At 39.3% G+C, this 27782-nt stretch overlaps 1 protein-coding gene across 1 annotated transcript; it reads left to right on the forward strand.

The window, feature by feature from the left end:
• The first annotated feature begins 70 nt into the window (after positions 1 to 70).
• LOC119728583 (peroxiredoxin-1-like) lies at positions 71 to 27782 on the forward strand. The gene is made up of 7 exons (XM_038200876.1): positions 71 to 280; positions 3469 to 3602; positions 4675 to 4711; positions 24190 to 24306; positions 25616 to 25738; positions 26625 to 26755; positions 27432 to 27782. The coding sequence occupies exons 2-7, from the start codon at positions 3497 to 3499 to the stop codon at positions 27512 to 27514; spliced, it is 597 nt and encodes a 198-aa protein (XP_038056804.1). The 5' UTR covers positions 71 to 280; positions 3469 to 3496; the 3' UTR covers positions 27515 to 27782.

Genomic DNA, 27782 nt, shown 5'->3' on the forward strand with positions numbered 1-27782 from the left:
CATGAACTACTTCTTTTTCCGGTATAAAAATCCTAGAAGGTATATTCCATTATTATAAATAGGTAAGAATGGTCACCGCACGTGCTGATCAACTAGACTGGACACTGCACGATTACAAAGCGTTGCGTTATGTATTATGCACGTAAATGCCGCATCAGATTTTCATTGTAAAGCTAAAGTTACATAAAATCATAAAATACAGTCACCGGCACCGTACCGCGTCTCGTTGACATTGACAGTCAGTCGTCATTTCAAACAACAGTTACCGACGCAGTAAAAGGTAGGTGTATTTATTCAGGATTTTAGCTATATTTTCTGCTGTATGTATATTTTAATGGCCATGACTGTTTCCCCACAAAATAAGGAGATTGTTCGCGAGAATGAGGAAGGAAAATGATGCGCGTCCACGTGTCTGCAGGACCGTCCATAATACCGGTCACCGTCATGGACTCGACTCGACATGAGCCCTTCGTCGGCACGTAATGTTGCCGGTATTTTGTGCGGAAAGATTTCCATATACGAAGTTCACTCAACACCCCGTGTACAAACCCTATGAGATTGGACTGAAATATTCTAAGTGTTTTCTAAGAAAATGCTTGTATTTTCTCACTGCTCAAAATGACTTTGATGACATGAAATTGCTATCTGCCTTCTGGGGGCTTGTTAATGTTAAGGAAAGAATTCCATATGAGCCCTACGTACGCCACTACTTCCCTGCAATGACTTATCAGCCATTAGAAAGCGGTAACATGTCATGACATGTCCTAAAAAGTTAAATTTAGCAGGGTTAATAATATTGAAGCATGTAGTGTGAAAACAGAAATTTTCAGACCAGTCGCATAGGGTTTGTACACAGGGTGTCAAGTGACGTCCATATATATGGAACTCTCCGAAAATGATGAACCATGAAGATTCAGCCTACAATTGCAGTGAAAAGGAGGCATTACTGACAGCTGATCAAGTTGTGATCGTTGGCCAGAGTGCACAATGGTTTGTGTACAAACAAAATGTGTGTACAAAGGAATGGCAATGCGAGGTCGATTACCATGCACAGCGCATGCACCAGTCAAACTTGCCAACTGGTGCTGAAGCGCACACCCAATGACTGTTTGATGCACTACTGCTGCAGTAACTATGAGGCTTGTCACAGTATAACATCTTTGGACAGACGCTTGAGCGAGCTGACCAACATGAGTATCTCGGAGTTACTATCTCTCATGATCTCCGATTGGACAACCACTGCAATAAGATCAGGCAGAAGGCTAGTCGCACTCTGGGAATGCTTTGCCGTACCCTGTCTCCTTGTACTCAAAATGTCAAGGCAAGAGCTTACCAGGCCCTAGTAGTAGTAGTAGTACGCCCTCAGCTAGAATACGCTTCGGAAGCTTGAAACCCGTATACCATGATCAGTACAGTCAACCGCCTCGAACAAGTTCATCGGGTGGCTGCACGATTTGTCTTTAGTGACTTACGGAGAATGACATCTGTGACTGGCTTGTATAGCAGATGTGGTTGGGAGCAACTCCACACTAGACGCCTGGCCTCAAAACTAACCATGTTTTATAAGATTCATCATGGACTGGTTAACATACAGTTCCCACCCATCATTCAACCAGCGCCATTATAGGAAGACATGACCACAAGTTGAAGTTCACCATTACCTGATGCATCTATAAACCCGTACAAATACTCCTTCTATCCACGATCCGTCCGATTATGGAACCAGCTACCAACAGCCGCTGTGCTGTCACCTTCCATGACCAGTTTCCAGGACGCCGCCCTACCAGCTATCAGAGGAATGAGGCTACCTGTAGGCAAGAAGTATGTTATAACGCACCCTCAGTTCATCGTTCATCGTTGTCGTCGTCTTGCACTATTTGGTGGCTACCTATCTACACTTCTGCACCATCCTAGTATAGCTGAATAAGAATTTCACCACTCAAGACTCAAGTCACTTGCACCACGGCTGGGGTAGAACGGCAGCCGAAGTGAGCCGACAAACATTCTTTTAAACCAAGAAAATGTAAAGGGCTCTCTATCTGACGCACGTGACCTGGGCTACGTCTGGATACTGGAAAGTCAGTGTCGCCATTGTAAAAGGCAAAAGATAAAAAGTAAGATAAAAGCCTCGCACAGTAAGTAGTAGGCAAGCCTTCAAAGCAGTGTGATGGATGGCAAAAACTGTGAGGGAAACGCGGAGCCAACACCCAGTGCTGGGTCTGCATGATTATGACAACCGAATGCTTGCCTACTGCAATGGTGGCCCATCACAGGGAAGATGGACGGTCACGCGCTACTTTGACGTCATCCGATCGGACCCTATTGGAATTTTTGAAGCTGCAGGGGTGCCAACTTTGAGTAAGAGCCGAGAGTGAGAATTATGCGATGGAGTTGTGAAACCCTTAACTGGCATGGGGGGTTTTCAGGGCCCCATTTGAAAGGGCCCTGAATTTTTTTTAATTCTAGACACTCTGTGGTGCGATCTGAGACAATTTCAGACCATTCAAACATCATTTTCGATTTTGAAGTCAACTATTTTTTGGGTTTTTTTAGCGTGAGAAAACCCATGTGGGCGTGAGAGCTTGACAACACGGATCCTACACATAAAGATGAATGACTGTAACTTCTGAGCTCTAGTACAAAAATCACTTAATGGACTAACCAGTACCTTAATTGGTTGAATGCATGATAACAGCCTTAATACCCGTTGGCATGTTTATCGCGAATGTTCCTGGTGTGCCATTTTGTCGGTTTTTCGCATGACATCAAAAACGGAAATATTCATTTTTGTTCCAAAATTGATACAAAATAAATACTTCATGAAATAACAGATGGTATTTTTTTAATCATAGATGAAGTATTTACCCGGGAAATAAACGTCAAATGTGACACCGTTTTTAAGGATAACACCGTTTACCCAAATCTTGTTTTTAATTAAACTTTCATCAAAAAGTTGTAGAGAGATGTGGTCCCAAACCGATTATACAAATGCGATATTTCATAGTTTATTTAAAAGCTAAAGATATTGTGCTCAGCATTAACATGGTTCTGATAAGTTATCACTTATCAGAATGCAATAATAAAAGCCAAAAAGTTAGGATCATGAATATTCAAAAACATAATTAACTGACTTGTCAGAGTTTGACACCAGATCAAGCGCAGAGCCCTGCAAATTTGAAAGCCGCCGCGTGCAGTGAAGCGATTATTAAGCTGTCTGGGTCTTTGTTGACAAGCATTCATGGTATTTGCCACCTGTACGGGCCGTTATCACGCGTCTAACCAGGAGTTTGGCTGAGTCGTTAATCCTCGTGTGTAGGAGGGATGGTGAGAATAACCTGAAATGCATGAGTCTCACACCCAGTGCGTGAGTTGGCTGGCCTGTTGCCCTTAGGAAACATGAGGCTAAGAGAGACTGTCAAATGATAAAATTGATTTCTTAATGCTATCCTTTCATTGTCCTTTTCGCAGTTAACCACGCCACACATCATTAATCATCATGTCGGCCGGAAAATGCCAGATCACCAAACCAGCCCCAGACTTCTCTGGAACTGCTGTCGGACTGAATGGGGAATTCAGAGACGTCAAATTGTCTGATTATAAAGGTGAGATATACAAATGTGATGCGGTCAAGCTAAATGAGTCGTTTGTCGGGAATTTTTATTTGGAGATACAGGCCAAAATAGAGCCACTCCATCACATCACTTCATCACATTTCTTGGTGTTCCAACTTCCATAATTTTTTAACTAAAGATGGTGTCAGCATACGGTGTTCACAGCAGTAATGCTGATATTGTGCTCTTTTCAAATCTGTAATCAAAATTGTTTTGACCAGGGTCGACAAACGACTCATGTAGCTTGATCACATCACAAATAATGAATGTTCATGAGTGCAATGGTAAGAATAATGTCATGAGGTGACCGATGAAATGTTCTATTTCACGAGGCGAATTCACCGAATAAAATTATTCTTACCATTGCACGAGTACGAAACATGCAGTGTTTGTTTTATACAACACCTGAATAAATCCTCGTCATCTGCTATAGTGTGCCGCGTTTTCTCTTCTCAGTCCCGAGTAAAATTGCAACAAGAAGTTGTTCAGTTGTGAATCGGTAAAATGCTTCAACAGATGTTCCTGTATGTTTTGCACATTTGTCTAGTCGTTTGGCAGCATATTTTATTTGCTTCTTTGTGTTAGCAGCGTCAGCATCACCTACAAGTTCTGATATTTCATCTTCTGTTGGGAGAACAAATAGTGTTTCAGTCTCGCATAACATCCGCATTTTGTGAAATAGATTCGTGTCACAGCACTGAAACCGTGTAATGGAAGTTCTATTCACCGTGCAATAGAAATTCTATTGCACTGTGCGCTGCGCACCGCATGCTCCCTGTACCTGCGTTGGGACAAATAATTCAATGACGTGATCAACGATCCACCGATCACATACCAAGGTCAAAGGTCATCTGGAGTCAAATTGAAATATAGGCTGAAAATGTAAAATTGGTCTCATTCGAAAAGTGCTGTGGTCATTGTGACTATACAAAAGATTGGTCTTTTTCCTTTATAAGTCATTAAGCCATTTTTAAGCATCAAATTTACTTTTGGGAAAAAAGGGCTATTTTGACTTTGTCTTCTCAGAATCTATTAACGTATTTCTGCCTGTTTGTTTCAACAGGAAAGTATCTTGTCTTCTTCTTCTACCCGTTGGACTTGTAAGTATGAGAATGGAAAAAAAACCAACTTAGGCTCATAATAGTTACACACTTACATAATTGCCATTTTGTCTCCACCTTCTTGGTGCCAGTGGTGTGTATAGACCTTTATCATGGTGCCACCATTTCAGTCATGTTCCCTGTATCCAATAACAGTTCTGAATTACAATGGGTTTTTTTTTTAAAAAAGGAACCAGACTATTTTTCCTTCCAGCATGGCTTTGGTTACATTTATTTGGGAAAAATCCAAATGGCCACAACATGATAATGGTCTGTTGCCGTATTTTATGCGTTTGAAAGGCAAAATACGAAACGACAGTGGAGTTTAGTTTGTAAAAACGCATAGAAACTGTTCATTTGTCTGTAATATTCAAATTGTTTCTCAATTCACTGTTGGACTTCAAAAATGTTTTGGAATTTTGCCGCTGGTCGTGTTTCAACGCCAAAGACATGTTTGTCATGCTCTGGCATCATCCCCAATTTTCGAAGAATAGCACTCGGTATTCTTGCCCCGTCGTTATTATGTGAGAAACCATGTGAGTGATACAATATCGAGTGACCGATCGTGGACGGCCTCTGTCTGCCGGCTAGCATGAGGTTGATTTAGACTTGTTCCTGGTCCCTCCATTGTCGTTCTGACTTACGGTGGCGGGAATAAGTACGATCGTTCAGTGTCAATGAACAAAATGGTGCACAGGCAACTGGACTTATGCAGTTTTTCCCACTGAAAATAAAAATGACCATATCTGGGCATATTCGGAAGCCTATAAGCTTGTCTGAACCTGTAGGCTCTTCAACATGTATTTATGGGACGTATCGGACATCGTGGGAAGTTGCATTCCCATAGCTTCAGTTGGATGAAGACCGCCGTCGCGTGTAAATATAATTAAATGCTACTGTCGAGATCCCGATTGCAATAGCAAAATGGGGGGGGGGGGGGGGAACACCTCAAGTGGCCATTATTAGTGAAAGCCAAATACACCTTGTTTGATTGTCTCAGGAAGTCCAATACAGAAAACAAGAAAATATATTTACTCCTTTACCAGAAAGGCTAATGAAAGCCCTGTAGCTATACAGGGTGGATAAAAAAAAACGAAACCGAGATATTACTGCTAATTGGAACAGAAGTAGGGCACATGTGAATCAAAGGGAGATATCCTCTGTTAGGGTTGAATCTCCTCTTTAAAATGACACCCTGGTCATGTCATTACATTCACGGTTGACTGAGCAGTGACCAATTTTATGAAAGGGTCTATTTAGAGAATTGCGCCACTTTTCAATTGTGGTTTTTGTGGTGTCATTAGTCACAGAGTGAAAGGCTATGGTTGCCAATCAAGGCAGGTGGGGAAAAAGAGATTTCACAATGAAAAGTGGCGCAAATCTCTAAATAGACCCTTGCATAAAATTGGTCACTGCTCAGTCAACCGTGAATGTAAGGACATGATCAGGGTGTCATTTTAAAGAGGAGATTCAACCCTAACAGAGGATATCTCCCTTTGATTCACATGTGCCCTACTTCTGTTCCAATTAGCAATAATATCTCGGTTTCGGTTTTTTTATCCACCCTGTAGTTCAGACAATCTGTCAGGGGGCGGCAGCTTTTGTACAATAGCGTGCAAAATGATTTCTCAGTTTAAGAGGGACTCGTGAGTGTACAGTGATCATTATTTTCATTAATGATAAACTCTACACTCTGTGAATGAGCACTTTTTTTCCAATACACGGTCAATAAAATGGTCAAAGTCAGCATGGAGCATTTTTGTGAGAATATTGATCCGGCATCCATCCACAAAATAGTTCTGTTTGGAAGTTATCAGGCACAATCCACCAGAAGTTTTGGACGTATTTTGACTGATCACCTCTGCTTTGACTATAGTCCATGTTCGGACTCTGTTTTACGTACTCTGCAATGTAATCCTTTGAATAAATACAGTCCTGATTTGAAAATCACAGGCGTGTGGAAAAAGGCACACCTGCATTTTTCTAGGCGTGTGTTTTTTTCTAGGTGTGTGATTTTCTAGGTGTGTGATTCTGTGACCTAGGAAAATTCAGGCGTGCAATTATTCACACTTCTCGGGAAGCTTTTAGGTGTGCAATGGTGTGGGGGTGTGATCGCACGCCTCAAATCAGAAGGACTGTAAATATCTCACAAGATATGGAAAACATTTTCTATTTAACTAAACGCTACGCAGGTTATGTTTTGCCAACATCAAAGTTTATTTTCACAATCAGACATAAGCTTTTACAGATTCATAACTGTTGCGCAAAATTAATATTAATTTTCAATTGAAAAGAATAAATCGTTCACTTTATCACAATGTCACTTTTTTGTGTAACATCCTCGTACTGAAAGGTATAGCAGGAAGTGGTTTTTGCCTTATGGCGGTATCAACCACAAATTTTTTTATTGAAAAGTATTTTGTATGGAATATGACTGGTTCACATACCATACGCTAACCAACCAGAAGGTACAGGCAGTATAATATACTTTATAGCGATGATAAAACATACGTCTCTTAAAATGTACACACCCAGTATGGAAACTCATTTAGAAAAAAATATCAGATCCAGCATATTTTGTTTAGAAATGTTATGCTGTATACATGTATGGACAAGATATGGAGAATAATATATCATCACAATTGAAATGCATTGAATACATGTATGTCATCTTTTCGTAGAAAGTCATGCAAAAATCATGGAATTTCCTGATAGGATTCTATGACGTCGTACGATTTCCCGTGCATGCTAAACTTTTTGACGTCATGGAAACATCAATTGTACCGGGCATTTTGGTCAATGATTTAGTTTTGCCTTACCTGGCAATTCCATAGATTTTTCCAGATACAATCATGTGCAAAGCCAACCCTATTAAAGGGAATATACAACATTTGCAAACTTCGAAAAATAAAACTACCACGTTTTTACGAAATACCTTAATAGGATGTTGGTAAATGACAGTCTAAAGCATCCTGTAAAATTATGGCACCTGGTGTGAAGTCATTTTCAAGAAAATGGTATTTCTGTAAAAATTTCCAGCGGTGGTCGGCCGACCACCGTTGGAAAAACCCAACTATTTTTCAACTACTGCTCCAAATTTACCATTAATTCAGTCCAAATTTTGTTTGCTATTGGTTACATGTTCATGAACGGGTGCAGGCCAGCTAGACTGGCACCCTTAACTTACAATTTTCCGGCAGTTGTAAATTGATCTTTTTTATATTTAGTGGAGTCAGGGAACCAGACTACTTGAACAGTTTTCTTTTTCTTGGTTTTTCCAGCATTTTCGAACACAAAACTTCAAACATGTCAGTGTAACAATATTTGATCTATTATACTAATCCCTCAAATAGTTCATTTCTGAAAATTACAGCAAAAGCCAATGATGTATATTCCCTTTAAGGCTGTGCTGAATATACAGACTATTTGAATATTTGATCATCAACCAATTTTATTCAGATATTCAAAAAAATGTGAGCGGTCTCGAGGAGATGCCATGAAAAACTTGTATGTTGCATGGTTTTGTTTGTCACTCTTTAGTCTAAAGCCACTTATGATTTGAGAGTTTCAATGGGAACAATTGGCCCAGATTTCTTCTTCAGCCCTAAATGTCCAGAATCCTCCACTTATAAACATTTTCACACACCCTTAGAGGTAGTTAGGATTTCAATGAATCAAATATCAGCCTTTACGCTACCACTTCCTTATATTATTTCAATAAATGTACGCTCGTTGTCAATTTTCAACTAGTGAAGGCACACGCAAATCCGATCGATTGCCAGTTTAGGCTGGGGCAAGTTGACCCCTTGACGCTGGCTGACGGCTATAGCCGCACTTCGAAATACTGTGGTCAGCCGTGGAATTTTGTCTGTGATGGGCAGCTGCTAGGCATAAGACCTGCAGTGCAGAGCCACGTCTGCCGCTACTGCGCAGAGGCTCTGTGCAGTGATGCATGTAAGCCTGTGCAGTGATGAGTGTAAGTCTGTGCAGTTTGGCGTAAAAACCCGGCAGCATTTGCTTTTGCTGCACCGCTAATTTTCAGAAACGGATGGATTCGGGTGTTAGTACAATGTATTCTATAGCAAAAGTTGTACACTGACCTGTTTAAAGGTTTTGTGTTCATAGATCTTAGAGAAACAAAAAAAGAAATTGTTCTTGTAGTCTGGTTCCCTGACTCTGTTTCAGACAAAACTGAGCAATTTATAGATATCAGGGAAGTATCAGGTCAGGGAACCAGACCAGCTGGCTTGCACCTGTTCACGGATGTGTAACCGATTGCATACAAATTGTGGACTAACAAAATTTGGTAAATTTGGGGCAATATTTTCCAAAGATAGTCGGCAGACCATTGTTAAAAGTTGATAGAAAAATTCCACTTTTCCTGAAAATGACAGCACACCAGGTGCCATAATTTCACAGGACATGTGAGACCATTATTCACTTACAGTCTAGATGGGTATTTCTTAATAATTTTGCAATTTTATGTTTTTTTTTATGTTTGCAAATGTTGTGATGTATATAAGCTGTGAAATAGATCAGCGCATTCGATCAAGTTCAAGTTGGACTAACCGAATACTCAATGAAAAAAAGGGCGGGGGGGGGCGGCATCATTTCATAGTTGCAATAAAAGTGGGTGAAATTAAGACTCATATTTGTCCAAACAAAATCAGATGTGCTCCGTCAAATTTTGAAATCTTTAATTGCATTCTTCATTGTGCAAAGGAATAGGACATTGCATTTGACAAAATTGACTTCCCCCCCCCCCTTCATTTTTGTCGAAGCAGAGTGTGTGTATGTTATTACATACTCCCTTTAATAATAATAATACCGGAGTCTTATATAGCGCACGTATCTACATGTACCAACTATTAGGCACTCAAGGCGCTGGAGATATGTCTATTATTAAAGAAAGGTACATAACTATTTAATACAATAGTTACTTTCCAAGCATGGCTGGTTTTGATTGATGTTTTGAATGGTTAGATTTTTCTGTTTCAATCAACTTCCTCTTTTAATTTGTTTTGGTTTGGCCCTCCAGATCAGGATGTAAATTGAATTTTTGTTTCATTGACAAATGGCCATATTCAACAGGAAAAAAATTCAGTATTTATATTCAAGCATCTTTTGTTGTTTCTATACTAATTTAGAGTGATGATGATTTAGAATGGTTTTGTGGTTCTTTCAATGTCCAATACCACTTGTTATTGTGAAAAGGAAATGTTCAGAATAATTTAGGTATGTACCGGTAGATGTTCAAAAATATTAAAAATTATTTATTAAAAGAAAATCTAATGAAAATCTTAATGAACTAAAATTGTACAGTGTACCACCACAGACATGTACACATTTGTAGTTGTTTCATTAAATTCACGCAAGCAGCTTCACAGACTTTTATCTATGCATACTAAAAGTCAGAACCTTCTGTCAGAATATGTAGCGTCCGTAAGGTTCGTTTACAGTGCTTATATCTCATTAATTAATTCAGCTAACACTCACGCGTGCTTAAGCCTGTCACTTAGTTTGTCTTAGTTTGTCTACGAGCAGTGTCAATGTTCCCTTCCAGCTAATAAATAGGGAGCTACATTTTTTTTTCTATTCACAATTATTGATTTGCTCCATATGTAATGTGATTCACAGTCAATTTCATGGGGGAAAAAAGCAGCAAATATTTCTTTTTATAAAAATGAAGCCAGGTAGAATATATGGTGAGTTTTATTGGAATTTTTTTTTTGAGTATATTTATGGGGTGTAAGTTTGGGAAAACTCATTTAATAGAAATTTCAGACATTTTATGCCACTGTAGTGCTAGAGTACCGGTATTTTGGTAAATGTCGCCAACATGCAAAGACTAGTGGATGTCTCGCACTGCGCATGTGCAGCAAGTACATGTACATGTACAAAAAAATGAATTTGCTTTGTCAATTCAACGCCGATGGCTTCACGAGACGAATTTCAAAGATTTTGAACGAATCGGAATGCTAACAATTTGAATTATACTGAACCTTAAATGAAATCTAGTGGTGGCTTTCTGAAATTCAACTTGAGAAGTGGGCTCGGCGATGATCGGGGACGAAATTAAAGTATCGATATAGGGAATTCGTGTGATATAAGTGTTAAAATAGCCGGGAAAACCTATATTAAAAAAAATCGATATTTTGAGCGTGGATTTAAGTACTTACACGAAATTACTCTTAAGTGACTACACAGGCAATAGGCTATGAACATACGTGCAGTACATTAACCATGTCATGTTATAAATTACGGCCTTTAGTGCTAGAGTTGTACTGAATATATGAAATATGCTTTCACTGCAAGTATTTTATCTTGTTGTTTCAAATTGGTCAGTAGGCTCTCAATATAGCATCCATATCCGTAGTGATGGAATTGCCCATTTAAATAATGAATGGGTTTTTTTATGCTGGTTGTTAATACTGTGCTGGTAATTCATAGTCGTTTTTACACAAGGGTGAGGATTATCTTGTTGTTAACTGCTGATTATTTTATGAATTCAACAGATGAAGGCAAACAACGTGTCTAGGCAGTTACTGTTTGGTTTGCATACATGTACAATTTCCATTGTATTATTGAGGGAATGCATTTCGGCGGCGTACAAAAATGTTGGTGTAGACAAATTGAGCGGTTCGAGCGCTAGTTGTAATTTTTTAGTCACACAATTTCTTTAAAAAAAAATTGCTTCAAAACGTGTGTGCTCGGATCGCCATGTGTGTAAGTCTGACACTAGCGAGGGGCCTGATATCAAACAGAGAATTCTCACTTCCTTGATATGCATTTATGCAGCACAAGACATGTTGACAGTTTGGCTCAAGATTGGTTAGCTTTATTCACTGCTGGAAATACGTAAAGACAATATTAGTTATCCCGCGAGCGCGAGTGGAACACGGAATAATGTAGTGCGTCGGTGTCCCACATACCACGAGGCTGAAGGCAAAGTGGTATGTGGGACCAAACGCACTACATTTTCCGTGTTCCAGGAGCTCAAGCGTGATAACGAATTTATCTTCAAGCAAACTTGATGCGCAGTAAAGTTGGACCATCACTTTACACGAACCTTTTAGCGATTTAGTGCATGCAGCTGGAATGTCACTCGCATCTTGGAATAGCGCAATACACAGGGTGCGATATGGACCGTGCAATACAGCCTCATATATCACACTGTTGTTGCCATGGATCAACCAATCAGTATCGAGGATACAAGTTTGCTTGAAGATAAGGCATCAGATATAAACAGCAGACAGTCTTATCTTTTCTGAAATTCAAAACAACCAAACCCAACCTTATTGCATTGGTGGTAGTTTTAAAGTTCTGTCAACGGATCACAAAAACAGTTCACAAAAACAATTCACACATATCCCTATGTGATTTGTTTTCGTTTTGCTGAAAAAAACCTTACCGTTTTGTGATCCGTGGACAGAATTTTAAAACGGTGGTTGTGTTTCAAATTCCGTAACTTGAAAATTACATGAGTGATTTGAATGATTCTTGTACTAAAAGAAAGCTTATGAATTGGGCTTTCATATCCTAGATTTTGAAAGTGCTACATGCACAACTTCACTAAAACAATGGTCCCGACATTTGGGTTTCGTTTGTTTTTTCTCGTCCTGTATGAACTGCCGGAGCTTTATACATGTGTGCATATGTGAATAATTTAGTATGCAATTATTCCTACCAGTACTTGGACTTGATTGAATGTTTGAATATTTGGATTTTTGAAATGCACTGATCATGTTAAACATGCAACTGGCTGCTAATTGGCATTTGTGTGCACCTGCACTTGTCAAAAATTGAGAAAGAACTTATGAAAATAATTTTAAAAACTGGGAGCGCTGCCTGATATTTGACCAATTTTAAAGAAGAAATGTTGAGCTAGTTTTCCTTCTTTGAAGCTCTGAAATCATGTGCACAAGTGGCTTTCAATAAAAATGTGAAATTTGAGGAACAATAAGATTACAAATAATTAAAATAACTGACAGTTAAAATAATATCGTGGACAGTTATCATCGTCTCCTTGAGATCCGTCACATATTTTTTAATATTTGAAGAAATTGCTATATTTCTGGTATATATTGCCACAGCCTTATTGAACATGATATAATGATTGAAACAATGATTTAGTAGGACATGGCTTGTGATATTATTTTAGCTGTGCGAACTATTCTGAATATTTTATTATCACCTGTTAAATTTTTAACCTGTCTAACATATTCCTGGGCTCTGAATATTTGATCATCAGCTGAGTATCCAAATAGCACTTTGTCCATTCAATTATTCAAAAACAAATGTGAGCGGCCTATAGGAAATGATGAAAAATGTAGAAGTGGCACAGTTCGACTGTCTGTCAAATGCCACACTTTTGTTGTAAGCCAGTTTTTCATGCATGATTTGAGCACTTCCATTAGGAATATTAGCACAAATTTCTTCTTTGAAATTGGTCTGAAAGCAGCCATTCTGCTATATGTTCTTTGTATTATTATAATAAGATCTTTGTCATATTTCGACCAGTTCAGTCGCACAAAAATCCCAATTAATGGCCAGTTTAGGCTGGAGCATGTTTAAAGGGTTCTTGCGATGTAGTTTTCTTAGAAACACATTTTGTGCAACTTGCTACTCCGCTTAAATGTATGAAAACTATTTGACGCCCCTTTTGGTTAATTATATCTAAAAGTGCACTTTTTAAACATTTAAAATTTCCATGCTTTTCATGATAAACGAGGGCGCTGTTGCTGTGATGTCATTTCAGGAAGACACTGTTCAGTTGAGCTGTATTCCGTTCTAATTGTGAACCCAAATTTGCTCACTGAAAACATTTGTGAGAAAACTGTGCTCATTGGCTTACTGCCATGTACTGAATCAACAACGAATCACCAAAGAAAAGAACATTTACGACAGCAAAACATCCGAAATTCTGGCAGATTTTGGTGCTGAAATAGCTGTAACATTGAGGTTTCTGCCTGTAATAACATCACACATTTGCTCATGAATATTGAAATTCACATGAGCTCAAAAACCAAAAAGGCACCAAAATGCTCTTAAAAAGGGCAAAATGAAAATAGAAAATATGGTTAAATGGGACACAAGGGTACATTCTCAAGGATTGCATTAAAGGATTGCATTACATGGTCCCTTGAACTTGACCAGAGTGCATTTTGGAATTGAATATTTGAAAATTCAATCAGGTCCAAGTTGGAATAATCCAATAATAATAAATTCCAAAAATGCACAGCCCTATAGAGAACACTGCTATACTAAACATTCTGCTGTGATGAATACATGTTTGTCTCCCAAATTCTATAGCTACATTCTTCTGTTGTTGACAATTCAATTCAATTCAATTCAATTTGACATTTATTTTCACATCGATATCCTCAATGACAGTTAATATCATTTTGCATGTAGAAAGCAAAAAAATATACAAAATGTTATTGGAAGAAGGTTTCTAATTTTACAAAAGCACATAAGTTAACTGTAAACATTAAATGATGTCAACATGAAAAAAAAAAGTGAAGCAGTGTTTTTGTACCTTTGCCTAGGACAGGATAAGACTTGAAACAACTACACACAGGCGAAGACAGGACAATACATTTTGGAGTGAGACTCAGTACAGTGTGTAATAAGTATACAGAGAATGACTAATCAAATGGGGAAAATAAATTCTTAAACCTAAGTTTTGACGATCATCTTTTTTTTTTTTTTTTTTTGCAAATGAAACCACAGTAGTACTCTCTTTTAAACCAGTGTTGAGTTCATTCCAGTATGTGACACCATTTTGGAAGGGACTGCTTCCAAGAAAGGAAATTCTATTTTGTCTCTCAAATAGATCACCCTTCGGTGATGAATCAGTCTGTATGAATGAACAGAAGAAGCAAAATTAAATGAGATCAAAAGCAAAGTGGAACGCCGCTATAACGAACATTGCGGGATTCACAGAAATTGTTCCTTATGGCAATCGTTCGGCCTGGCGATTTTAAGCTGCTGGTGCTCACTTTTTAACAAATAGCGCCCTTCAGAACTTTACCCTGATAGTTACTGAAAGATTTTGAACATGTGCTGACTATTGAATTATGCAATTACACAGTTTTTGCACTTTTGAGCTTACTACCTACACCTACAGCAATGGTTGGCTTTCCCCTTTTATTCCTTGGGGAAATAATAGCCACTTGTCTCTCTTCTCTTCGACATTTTTCGAAACATTGTTTGGTACTTTTTGTACACAAAAATCAGGAGCCAAGGACGATGTTCGGTGTAGCCAAATGTTTGGTATAGCGGTGTTCATTTAGCTATTCCCACTGTATTTAAAAGACATGTTATCACAAAATTTCTTCTTGAAGTGGACATTTTTTTTCTGGAAATGTCAACATCCTACAGTTTTATTTGATGGCATCAGCCACATGTGTTGGTCGGAACTCGCTAATTAATGCAGTTCTCCAAAAAAAATATCAAAAATCAAAAAAAAAAAAATCAAATACTGTTATAAATAGCACAGTTTTAATATTAACCATGCGCGTACATACTTTTGTACATGTACATGTATGTAACTTTAGATATCACCAGTGCCATTTTTTCCTTTTGTGAAAGTGGTACCTTTACAAATGGGAATCCCAGATGTTTGCATTTTAATTGTCAGCTGATGTTTGTCAGCTGAATTGTATTCATAATTTAGTATTTGAATAGGGGCTTATATGAAATAAGTTTCGAATGTTTGCAATACACCCATCAAGGTTTATATAATTGTACATGAGGCGCCAGCTGAAATGGCATGCAGCGGTCGGATATGGACCGCTAATTGGCAATTGATTAACTCATATACTGAATTAATTGCATATTAGGCCTATAACTCTGCAGAGATGTATCGAGCACTGTGGATTGTGATAGATGACGATTTCAATGGATGTATATTTAACAGTTGTTGAACACCCGAGGGTTTTCAAAATGTCATATCCCACCTCAGAGCAGTCCACAATTGTTTTTTTACACCTCTGTCTTGGATGTTTTGGATTTTGATGTAAAAATCACGAAAACAAACGGCAGTAAACACAACATTCATGACAATCGAATGCCAACTCACATGCACGTCGCATGCTCGAAACAGCTGATCGTCTGCTAGTTCACTGCTCCCACTCATGTGTGAAAACATGGTGAAAATAGCGTGGATACCAACGATAATGGGGAGAGATCCCGCAGTTGTGATCATCCCCCCCCACTTTGTGACACAAATCTCCGCCCCTGCCAACGATACAAGTGTTTTACACTGTATACGTGTTCCTGTCTTGCATTACGCTTGAGGACAGACACACAAAGGGAGAACAAAAGGTCCTTTCAGTCCTCGAACGACGGTGCTTTTGTTCGAAACTGTCCTCGATCGTAAGTTTACGTGCTTAGTCTATGGGAAAGTGTTAAAGTACAGGGACAAAGGGAAACACAATAGGTTGTCCTCAGGCGTATAGTAAAACACGACTGTGCGTACACGTACGTGTATCCCACAGGGAGTGTGCCATGACGTTTATAAACTTAACACGTGATCGTTCTAGGCCAATACAAGAAAATCTAGGAAAATACAGTATTCAAGAAAGGTATAACCAATATATTTTGATATAGCAGACATGGCAGATATGTAAAAGATGCAAATTTGAGCCAATATTCAACGAAGAAGCGTCTCAAATCATGTGTGACTGTCGACAAAGCTGTGGCATTTGACAGACAACAGAAACGTTCAACTTATGTAATGAAATTAACATCACGCACAATTTTTGTTCGTCTTCTTGAGACTACTCCCAGTCTTGAGTATTTGAATAGGAAAAATGCTATTGGGATTTTCGGTGGATGATCAAATATACAGTGGTTGATCAAAAATTTGGTACTTTGGCAAAGCCCTAGCTGAATGATAACGAGCGTGTTTGATATTTCCCCCCCTCCCTGCCCCCCCCCCCCCCCCCCATGCGCTAATTTTTCGTGCCTCTAAATCAGGGGAAATTGCACGTATGCACAATACGGGAGAGTAAACGAACGATCTTGGGTCGCTCGACAACGTACGAGTGACGTACGCGGCATAATGAATAATAAGTTACGCTAAAATCGGAGCCCCTTTTTAATAATTATATTGAAGGTGACATAATTGACTGAAGCCATGCTGCTTCAGATACTCTGTTCTTACACATTGTTTTCTGGGGGAGGCAGGGACCATTGCCCCCCCCCCCAACATAAACAACTGTCAATTTTTGTGTGTGTTAAATAATTTTGTGGGTTAATAAACAATAAGAGTAGTGGAGGTGACTGTTATTAAATTAATGGTGTTCGGGTCCTTTCTCTCTACATATTTGTGAAATAATCATAAAAAAAGAGATACATGAAAAAGGAAGAAAAAGACAGCCCCCTCCTCCCAACTTGCATCAAATGAACTCCAGGCAACCCCCCCCCCCCTTCCGTAGTGGAGAACAGCGCAGTAGTATCTGCATCTGGCCATGTACAAACATCCGGTTGTTGATGTATGTTTTTTTGGTGTAATGTATGTTTTAATGGAATAGAGGGAATTTAGTTAAGCATCAATCGCTGAATGAGATTCAAACCCGGCAAATATCTGATGGTTTTCCGGCTGATTTGCGGCAAACATCAGATTGTGCGCGAGCCGCGGGAGGATTTATTGTTGGCGCAGGTGAGCGGCGATGATTCAATTACTGTCAGAATCATCCCGGGACTCTCTGCGTTTGATTGTATTTTCTCTTTCCCCCTCGTCGTTCGTTAACATGTGAAGGGCCGCCAAGGTCAACCGGCGTGTGTTCTGCTTCTCTCGGTAATTTAATCAAAGCGCTTGAGTTGCCGCCGTGGCCCAACGATGATAAATGCATTAAGTGCCATGGCTGTATTTCTGTACTGAATGGCGCATCCTCCAAAATATGTAAACAGTTGAATTGTCGCGGAGAAGAAAAAGGTTTTCAAATCTGTTAAAAATGTGGACACGGTATCTTGTCCACTTAGACCAGTTTTTTCCCTGAATCTATGAAACTGAACTGTGTCATGATGTGATTGAAAAACCAGGGCAACCAATTTATTATCCAGTGAGTTCAAATACATAATTATGGTGATAAAAATGAGCAAACACAACTATACATCATTCCAATTTTGCCACAACTAGGACATTTTTGTTCACCATTTAAAGCTTTGAACACGTCACTGAAGGTTAATCCATCATGTGAAATCTTGTATACAAATGAGCACTCATTGTAGTCATTTAAAATGTACAGATGAGCATTAGTGTTTATTGTTGTGCAAATATATACCCATGAAAACCATCCACTTGGTAAAAATTTACATTTTTTAATAATATATACTGCATGCATGTTCAAGCTGAGATTAGTATTTTCCAGGCCCATTTTTATTTTTTGTCCACATCTTCATCCAGGGTTATATTAATATTTTTAATGACTGTAATGCAGAAATACCAGGTTAAATTCTCCAAATCTTAACATTCAATGCAGAAATACCAGGTAAAATGCCCATTTTAACAAAATCTTAACATTTACCTTTTAAAAGGTTTTCCCAAAATATGTTTATTTTCAGTTAGCTTCAGCCACCTACACTGTTGCACTTGAAGGGAAAAAACCAAAAACAAAACAGATAACAGCCCCACCCCCCCTGAAACAAAAAAAGAGAGAAAAGAAAACAGAAAAAAAAACCAGAAATAATGAAAACCTAAGATGCCGACCCATTCCATTAAGGACAGGAAACCAACTCATCTGGGTATTCTAAGCCGATGCTTTTCAATACTTCCGTCTCCTCAGAAAACCACTCTAGATTCCAAGGCTTTACTCTGGATAACACAATGGGCAAATCCCCAGAAAGGAAAGGGTCTTTTTAAAGGGAAAATACAACATTTGCAAACATCAAAAAATAAAACTACCAAATCATTTTGATATACCTTGCTGGACTGTTAGTGAATGACAGTGTAAAGCATCCTGTAAAATCATGGCACCTGGTATACTGTCATTTTCAAGAAAAGTGATATTTTTGTATCAATTTCCAACGCTGGTCGGCTGACCAGCGTTGGAAAAAAACTGGCTTTTTTTCAAATACTGGCCCCAGTTGACCATCGCACTTGTTTGCAATTGATTACACACCTATGAACGGGTACAAGCCAGCTAGACTGGTTCCCTGACCTTACAATTCCCCAATGTATGTAAACTGCTCTGTTTCTTCTTATATGGAGTCAGGGAACCAGACTACAGGAAAATGATTGTTTTTCTTGGTTTTTATAGCATTTTCGAACCCAAAACCTCAAAAAAAGTCAGTGTAACTATATTTGCTATATATTTCCAACCCCCCAATTCCATCCATATCTGAAAATTACAGCAAAAGCAAATGATGTATATTCCCTTTAAAGATGAATTCCCGTGCTATTTTCGAGTTCCACCTCGATAGATATATTTGTTTTTATCAAGTGCTATTTTTGTAGCAATGTAACAGTTGAACAAGACAAAAATGCGGGTAACATCGTGTGGAAAGAAATCTCTTCTTGGAAGAAGTGTGGTTCTGAAAAGAACCGGTCGGTTGAGTGTAGAACTCAACTTTTCGGACAGTGTGCTCTGTCTGTCCTCAGGATATAACAGTTATTCACATTTGAATGAGACATTGAACAAAAATCCACCATCGTTGAGTTTATTATTTCTTCACAAACTTTGAATTCTTGACTTTGAATTCTCTCACAGCGCAGGGCGGGTTATTTGTGCACAAAATGAAAGCCCTTTTTTTTTTAGAGGAATGCAGATGCCCCCAAATCAGAATGAAACAGTTTTGCGGTAAAACATCAAAAACAAACCAATTTTTTTTTTAAGAGCATGGGTACATCATCTTTAAATACAAATTCATATTACAGTTGGAAAGCATTTCTCACTGATATTTGATGCATGTTATTTCACATTGGGACTTGAAGTTAACACAGACATTTTTTTAATCAAGAACTGAAGAACACTGTTGGGAATTTATTTTTTAATGGCATTATTTTTTTTCATATGATATTGTAATGGATGGTCTTAAGGCCAAAAAAAAAAAATGTTTTGCTTCCGCTAACATGGCATTTGAAAATAGGGTAGGTAGGTCGGGAATTTTTTTTTGGCCAATTTTTTTTTGTGCACGATCATATGGAGGTGTCTGCGTGTTGTCAAGGGTGAAAGGTAGAAAGTGATGGTGTTCAGGGTTTTTCCCCTCATTTTGCCCATATAAAAAAATTAGGGTAGGGGCTGTCAGAATAGGGTAGGTAGGGAAACCAGAAGCAGAACTATTTTTTTGGGCCTAACAAGCTGTCCAAAGAGTATACTGACTAAGTTATTGTTGAAAATTATACTTGGTTTAAATACAGTAATGGCACTAAACTCCCTGTGAAATTATTCCTTCTGTCCTGCTGTCATTTTGAAGAAAACAATAAAAGAAGGCCATTTCCAAAGATGCGTCAAAAGATGCATTTTTGGAAGTTTCTGTTAGTACTGGCAGCTCGTTTTAAATTCGGCGAAGCTGTGAATAGGCGCGCGCAACCATTGACACGATGCACACGTGCGCGTGCGCGGTTGCTATAATTTGTCGGTTCAGTGTGTGATTTCGCGTAGCTGTATTCGGCCGCATGAGAAAGTGTTCTGGATGTTGATTTGGGCACAATTCAAACATGACTCGGCAGCTTTTGAATTGAAATTGAGATTCTGGAACATGTTTTCTATATACAGCATTCAGTGAGCTAAGACTTCATCAGGTTAGTGTTAAGCACCCCTCTTTAGATTTTGAGCACTTTTGTTGCTTCAAATAAACAAAAAGCTCAAACCACAAATAATCCACTCTATCTTTAAGTTCACACACTGGACAATCACAACATGATACTTGTCGTATAAGGCCCTTTCACAGAATCCCAAATCTCCGCGTTAGACCCCGGTCCAACACAGAGATTTCAGGGGACATCTTTCACACCAGCAAGAATCCAATCCTAGCTGGTTGTGTCCTTTCTCTTAGTTGTGACCTTGCTTAGTTCCCCGATGACCAGTGGTGCTTAAAGCCTTCTAGCCAAAGTGTATAGATTTCCTTCTCTTAAGAGATTGATCTAGTAAACTGGACAGCTGAATTTTCCACATGGATTACTTGCTTAGCCTTTTGATACTCCGAAAGAAGCTTTTGTGAGTAAAAAAAATCCTCTTCCCCCCCCCCCCCCTATTTTTTGTTTGCCCTTTTTCATAAATTGACCCCAGGTCTCCAGAGTTGATAAATTTAAATTTGTAGGGCTGTTTGTTCATTTATGCTGATGCAAGGCTCGATAAAAGCTTTTGGAGGGGAGCATTTCTTTGGAATTTTTTTATCTGCATTTTTTTTTTTTGCTATTGGGTTTCCCCTTCACTGACACGTTTTTATTGTATAATTACTGTATACTCAGTGTTGTCCTGGGTAATCACTACTTGGGTGGGACTCGAACCCACAACCTCCTGCTTACTAGTTCAGACGTGTTACCACTTGACTACCGAGCTTGCTGGGGTCGGCTGGATGGTTCTAACCTGATATAGCAGCGGGTATTACTATACCTCATACATATTCATGATCGAGTGCCGAACTCTCACTGGTCAATTCACCATCACGTGCCAGATGTTATTCTTGCTGTTTAACAAACGCGCGCGCGAGGATTCACGCACATTGTAAATACGCATGCGTAGTAGACTGTCGCATGGGTTACCCGTGCGACAGTCTACTACGCATGCGCATTACAGAGCAATCGAGGAACTGTCGCACGGGTGCAGTACGCACGCGCGAACATCGCACAGGAGAGATGCATGGTTGCACGATTCGCGTAAATGTTAATTTACAGAGCTCAATGATGCCGTACTGGAAAAAATGTATAAACCGTGTAAAGATGTCTCCTGTACAAAAGAAAGTTGTACACATTGCAAACAACTGTATTTACAACTGTAGTAACTGTGTTATATTGCAAACGAACCGAACTAGTAATTGAAGTTGAATCTTTTGGTGAGCTGTAAAAAGTTTCCCCAAATTTTGTTTTAGGTGCATAATAATAAAACAAAATTCGGCAACTGAATATGTATGAGGTATAGTAAAACAAATATAACATGGTTTATTTCGGGTGGACAGTCGATATTAGCTCCCCTCGGTATTGGAAGTTGACAAACTAGTTCCCTCTGCTTCGCCTCGGGAACTAGTTTGTCAACTTCCAATACCTCGGGGAGCGAATATCGACTGTCCACCCTCAAACCATGTTATATTTGTATACTGCAACTAAAATATTCATAAAGAAATCGGGTGTCGCCCTTCTCTGACGTGTTTTTAAAAAATACGTCGGTGGAGAGCATAACCCATAATTGAATTTACATCACCCCGACGCAAAATTCCAACTGTACGAATATAAAGAATATTTATCAGCCTTGATACCACGTGAGGTTGTGATGCTTTTAGTTTTGAAGCTTTCATAAATTCCAATGTCCAAGTTTGCATGGAATTGCCCGCAAGTGGTAGTACCCTCTGGGGAAAAAAAATCAGCTGCTTCCAAACACGCATAATTGCGAGCCGTAGTCGTGCAGCTTTTTAGACAATACTTTGTTCAATTACTGACATGCCGTGCATGTAAATATAGATCAGTGCTTCCTGAATTAAACAGCGGCAGTGCCAGTTGCCCTAGAAACAAGAAGCCCTATGTTACAAACAACGCAGGTTTTTTCCTTGTTTCCTCCCTCTACCATGGCCATTTAATTAAAATGGTTGACAAGCCCCCAATCACAGTAATGAAGTTTGGTGTTTGCAATGATCTACACGTACATATGCACAAATCAGTTTTTGTGTTTTCAGAAATCTCCTCCTAATGGAGCAATGCATTTCTGAAATTAAGCATCCATTTCCCATGAGACTTTTGAGTACAGTTGTTGAAAAGCATTTTGTATGGCATTTGTCATTGAAGTTTGAACGCTTTTTTGTTTTTATTGTTGTATGACAAATTGTAGTATAAATTGAAAGTGATTTTTGCTGGGCCGGTTTTAAGACTTTAAATGTCTGAGAATAACAGTGTGATGTCTGCCCTACATTGCATTTGTGTCATCTTGGTGCTCGTCCGGATGAACATTAATTGCAAACTGTATATGTACATGTGTGTACATGTTTCAGTATGCGAATGTGTGTGACAGGCTGTATGTACTGCAAACTGGAACTCTCATGAGTACGCACACAGGCCATCTACCGTGCATGCAGTAAGCAGTTTGTCCAGAATGGGCGGTTTCTTTTGGGGTATTAAATTGAGGAGACCACAAATTCCAGCGAACGCAGAGTACAGGGTGACGCCGCTTGGCATTTTGCGATGGTTTGATTTTGAGTCACAAGCACAAGTCGCAACCGAGTTTTATTTTATAATACAGCAGATGTTTAATACAGCAACACATGTTTTTTTTTATCCATTGTCTATGACACGCAACGGGTGAATGACCGGTGCCCTGATATAGAAAGCGCTCACTGATAGGTCAAAATCTAGGAGGTCAAGAGGCCGGGTCTTGCCTAATTAATTAGCGAATCTGTTCACGCGTAAAGACTACCAGTTAATAACCAGGAAATATCTAATTCTGTAGTTGTTCTGTAATTTCCAGGGGAAATTTGGAGAGTGTTTTGTCTGATATAACTGCAGGATTTCCTTGAGGTCATGGGTCATGCACCTTTGACCTTGTGATTTTCCAAGGTTATTGGAAACTCATTTCTAGGTCCCCGTCCTAGGCTTTCACACTATCCAAAATCTTTGTGTTGGACCCGGGTTGAACACGGAGATTTAAGCAACCCCTTGAACAATTCAACATGGCTCCTACACAGGTCTGGCGTTCCACAAGAGTAAAATCCTACCCTGGTTGAGAGTCTCTACCCGGCTAGAAAATTGAAATTTGTAGCTTACCCGTGTAAAAATTGGTAGTGTGAACGATCTCGGTGTTGTGCGTAATGCGGTACATCTTGTGGCTGTGACTTTTTGTCAGCTGTTGCTGAAAATCGAGCTACGTCGTACCGTCTTGACAGAAGAGTGGTTCCCGTTCCCTCAGTATTCTTTGTCAGTTGCACAGGGCGGGAACCAGTCTTGCCACGGTTCCATTGACTCGTACCTATGTGTAGTGTGGACGTTTGACGTGTTGCATATAAAAGTAAACCGGTACATGGGTAACATTGGGGGGAATCCCAAAAGGTGGTGTGAACGTTATTTCTTACTGACCCATGTTCAATCTTACCCGGGGTAAGCCATCGGCTTACACGGGTAGATGACATGACAGTGTGAAAAGCCCCATGGGACTAGTTGTTGGTTTGTCTTCAGTGTTTGTTTACATGTCTAACCAAAATCAAAACAAAAACCAATCAGGCGCTAATTTTAAATCTTTCTCGCAACTTAGAGATGTTGTTTTTAGTTTTGGAGGCATATTTAATTTGTCTTTTTTATTTATTTATTTATTTTTATTTGCATTCAGTACCTTTGTTTGCCCAACGGAGTTGATCGCTTTCAGTGACCGTGCCGACGAGTTCAAAGCCATCAACTGCGAGTTGCTGGCCTGTTCCTGTGATTCCCAATACAGCCATTTGGCCTGGTGAGTTCTTACTGCGATTTCCCCCGTGTCCTACGCAACCTTGTGTTGCACTCTTGATTTGAACAATTAACACATACGTTAGCTAGGCCTCTGCAAACATGCCGACCAGAACTGGAGTTATAACCCTAACCGCCCTGAATCCTTCAAAATCCTCTTTGCCAGTTGGAGGATTTTGCAGGATTCAGGCTACATCCTAGCAAAAAGGCCCAGGGAGTTAGGGATAACGTTGTTGAAAAATGGCAGCACCCAGTGTCAGCGTGTGGAAAGCCTTTTTAAAATTTAATTATAAAAAGATTAATTAAGAAGTGAAATCTACCGTCTGATATGTGAACTTTATCAGGGTTCGGCTTTAGCGGTAGCCCGCTAGCCAAATGCTAGTCGAAACAGCGGCGGGCTAGTCAAACTATTCCTCAAGTAGCCCGGCTGGCGAGTCAAAAATTATTGGGCTACGGCAAAGATGAAAGGACAGGAATAAATAAATCCTTAAATTCAGTTCAGAAAAGCAGACCTGTATCAATTTATGTCTAATTTGATCAAATGTTTGGGGGAAAAAATGATGATATGTTTATTAAAAAAACTAACAAGATTGCCTCAGGATACCCGTTTTACATGTATGCACATTGTTGTTTATGAGACACTCTATATAAGAAAAACAAGCGGGCTAGTGAAACTGCCGGCAGGCTAGTTAAGAGTCTGTTTCAGTAGTTCGTCTGACCAGTGAAAAAAATGTTAAACAGCGGTACTTGTTTTCAATTGGCCATATTAAAGGCAATTACATTTTATTCGATTGGAAAGAGGTTTTCGTTGTTGAAAAAATAACGGAATATACTCTCTGAGTATGTACAGATGTAGTTTGTTTAAAACCCTAACTCCCTAGGCCTTTTTGCTAGGATGCAGCCTCAATCCTGCAAAATCCTGCAATTGGCCTCATGGAAAAATAGCATATCCTGCAAATTCATCCATTATTTCTTGAACATGGTCCTTGGAGGGGTGACCACTGCCTGAATCCTGCAAAATCCTGTGGCATTGACTGTCAATATGTTGAGGCTTGGCCAGTGAAATCCTGGAGTATACACAACACAAGGTTTGGCCCAAGACCTTGACAAAGTTCATCCTACGAAATCAGTAACGCACTTTTGCCATGCAACCTCAATCCTCCAAATTCCTCCACTGTGGCAAAGAGGATTTTGAAGGATTCAGGGCAGTTAGGGTTTTAAAGCCGTGAATAGGGGATGCTTTGTGGGTTCAGTTTTTTGTGAGACCACCCTGTAGCTTCAAATTAATACATCGTATCCTGTCTCATTTTCAGGACGAACACGCCCCGTAAAAAGGGCGGCATTGGCTCGATGAACATGCCCATTCTGGCGGACAAGAGCTGCAAGATTGCCCGAGACTACGGTGTTCTCATAGAGGAAGATGGAGTCCCATTCCGGTAAGGAAAAACAAACTTCATTTACTAAATTCAAGATGAGCTCGTGCAACTTTACCATTTTAAGAATTAATTTCAATTCCATCCACAGTTCTATTTTGGAATATATACTCTTTGAAAAAAGAAAAATGAAAATTCTGCAAAGATTAACCCAACTGGGACCCCTATGTCATTCGGGGTCAATTATAAAGAGGTTTCAATTTAAAATGTGAAAACAGCAACATTCGAATTGGAAGCACTAGCAGCGAAATCCCCTTAAGAGACCAACAAGCTCGATCGGATCTCGAAGCAGCGGGCTAACAAATTCTTGTTCACCTTTTTTTTTTACCTTTGACCCCATAGCTGTAGGTCAGATGAAGAGGTCGCCATGGACAAATTTTAACATTTGACCAAGGTCAACATGTTGACAATGCATACTTTTGTAATTTGAGCTTGTTTGAAATTTGACGTCATTTTGACCTTAACCCCATGATGACCTTTGAGCGCAGTTTGGTCCTGTGACATGTTGGGGCTGGGCTACTGATACTTTTGACAAAGTTTGGTTGAAATCGGACAAAATATGTAGGATCAATGGACAATTTCAAGGTTTGTTACTAAGTACATGTAAGTAACTAATTAACTAACTAACGAAAACTAATGGAGAGACATGATGATTTGTTGATTTGCTACCAGCAGCTAACAAGTTTGGCATAGGTTTTCTCTGTTTCTCAAAATGTAAAGTAGCTACTGAGTTGAAACTTCGAATGATATACATGTACCGCTACATGCACAATAAGCAAATGATCCTACATGTAGGTGTCAGGCAACGCCGTTTTGTTTTGTCTGTTAGCTGTATGACAGTCAGTGTTAGCGACAGACGTCTTAGGATATATTTTCTTGTTTCTTCCAGCGGTCTTTTCATCATTGATGACAAGGGTAACCTACGGCAGATCACCATCAACGACCTTCCCGTGGGGCGCTCGGTGGACGAGACTCTGCGATTGGTCCAGGCGTTCCAATTCACTGACAAACACGGAGAGGGTAAATCAATTTCTGTACTTTTTCTGTCATGATGGGGAAAATGTGATAGGCCACATCCAATGTCTTTCTAAAAGGCAAAATGACGGGTAAAGAAACATAGAAGATGGAGTCACGCAAGCACGCATGGGTGGACATGTTCTACATAACCCCCCCCCCCCCCCAGGACCGACACACAAAGGGAGAACAACAGATCCTTAAAGTCCTCAGGAGTTGGGTCGTTTGTTGGAAACGGTAATCTGTAGTAAATTTGTGTACTTAGTCTATAGCCCGGTTCATACTCTGTGCGAAAGCGAAAGCAAGCGCGAATTTGTGACGTCATGGCAAGTATTCGCACTGTGAATTCGTTAAAATTGAACATAATTTAACTCGAGCGAACTTCGTAGCGAATGTTTCATGACGTCAAATTCGCTTCACATTTGCATTCGCATGAAGTATGAACCGGGCTTCAGGGAGAGTGTTATATTACAGGGACAGAGGGAAACACAAAGCAATGTCCTCAGGAGTATAGTAAAACACGACCATGTGGACATATGTATAGTAAATGGGCAGAGACCGTCAGTGTATCAATGAAAAATAAGAAAACAGAAAAGAAAAACGATGTTTCTGTCCTATTAGTTTTATGAGATATGAGATATCGATCCAGAATTTTAATATATTTCCATTTTTTTTCTCCCAGTTTGTCCTGCAGGCTGGCGACCTGGCAAGGAGACCATCAAACCGGATGTCAAAAAGAGTCAAGACTATTTCAGCAAGCAATAAATAAAATTAAAAAACTAAAAAAAAAACTTTTAGATAGGATTGAACAAGCATACATACTCCTAAATTATGTATGTATAATTGGCAGTTTAAATGAGGCACTGTATTGTTGTAGTTTGGTTTTGAAAGATTGATGGAAAAAAAACGTTGCTTGTATGAAACTTAATGTTATGTGTGCACTTTCCTTGCAGGGAATTTAGTGTGGTTTTAACTTGTAATGACATGTGGTAGCAAAGAATAAGCTGCATTGGCCTTCTTCCCACGGCAATGT

Source organism: Patiria miniata, unplaced genomic scaffold (genome assembly GCF_015706575.1).
Source record: "Patiria miniata isolate m_02_andy unplaced genomic scaffold, ASM1570657v1 HiC_scaffold_20, whole genome shotgun sequence".
Lineage (NCBI taxonomy): Eukaryota > Metazoa > Echinodermata > Asteroidea > Valvatida > Asterinidae > Patiria > Patiria miniata.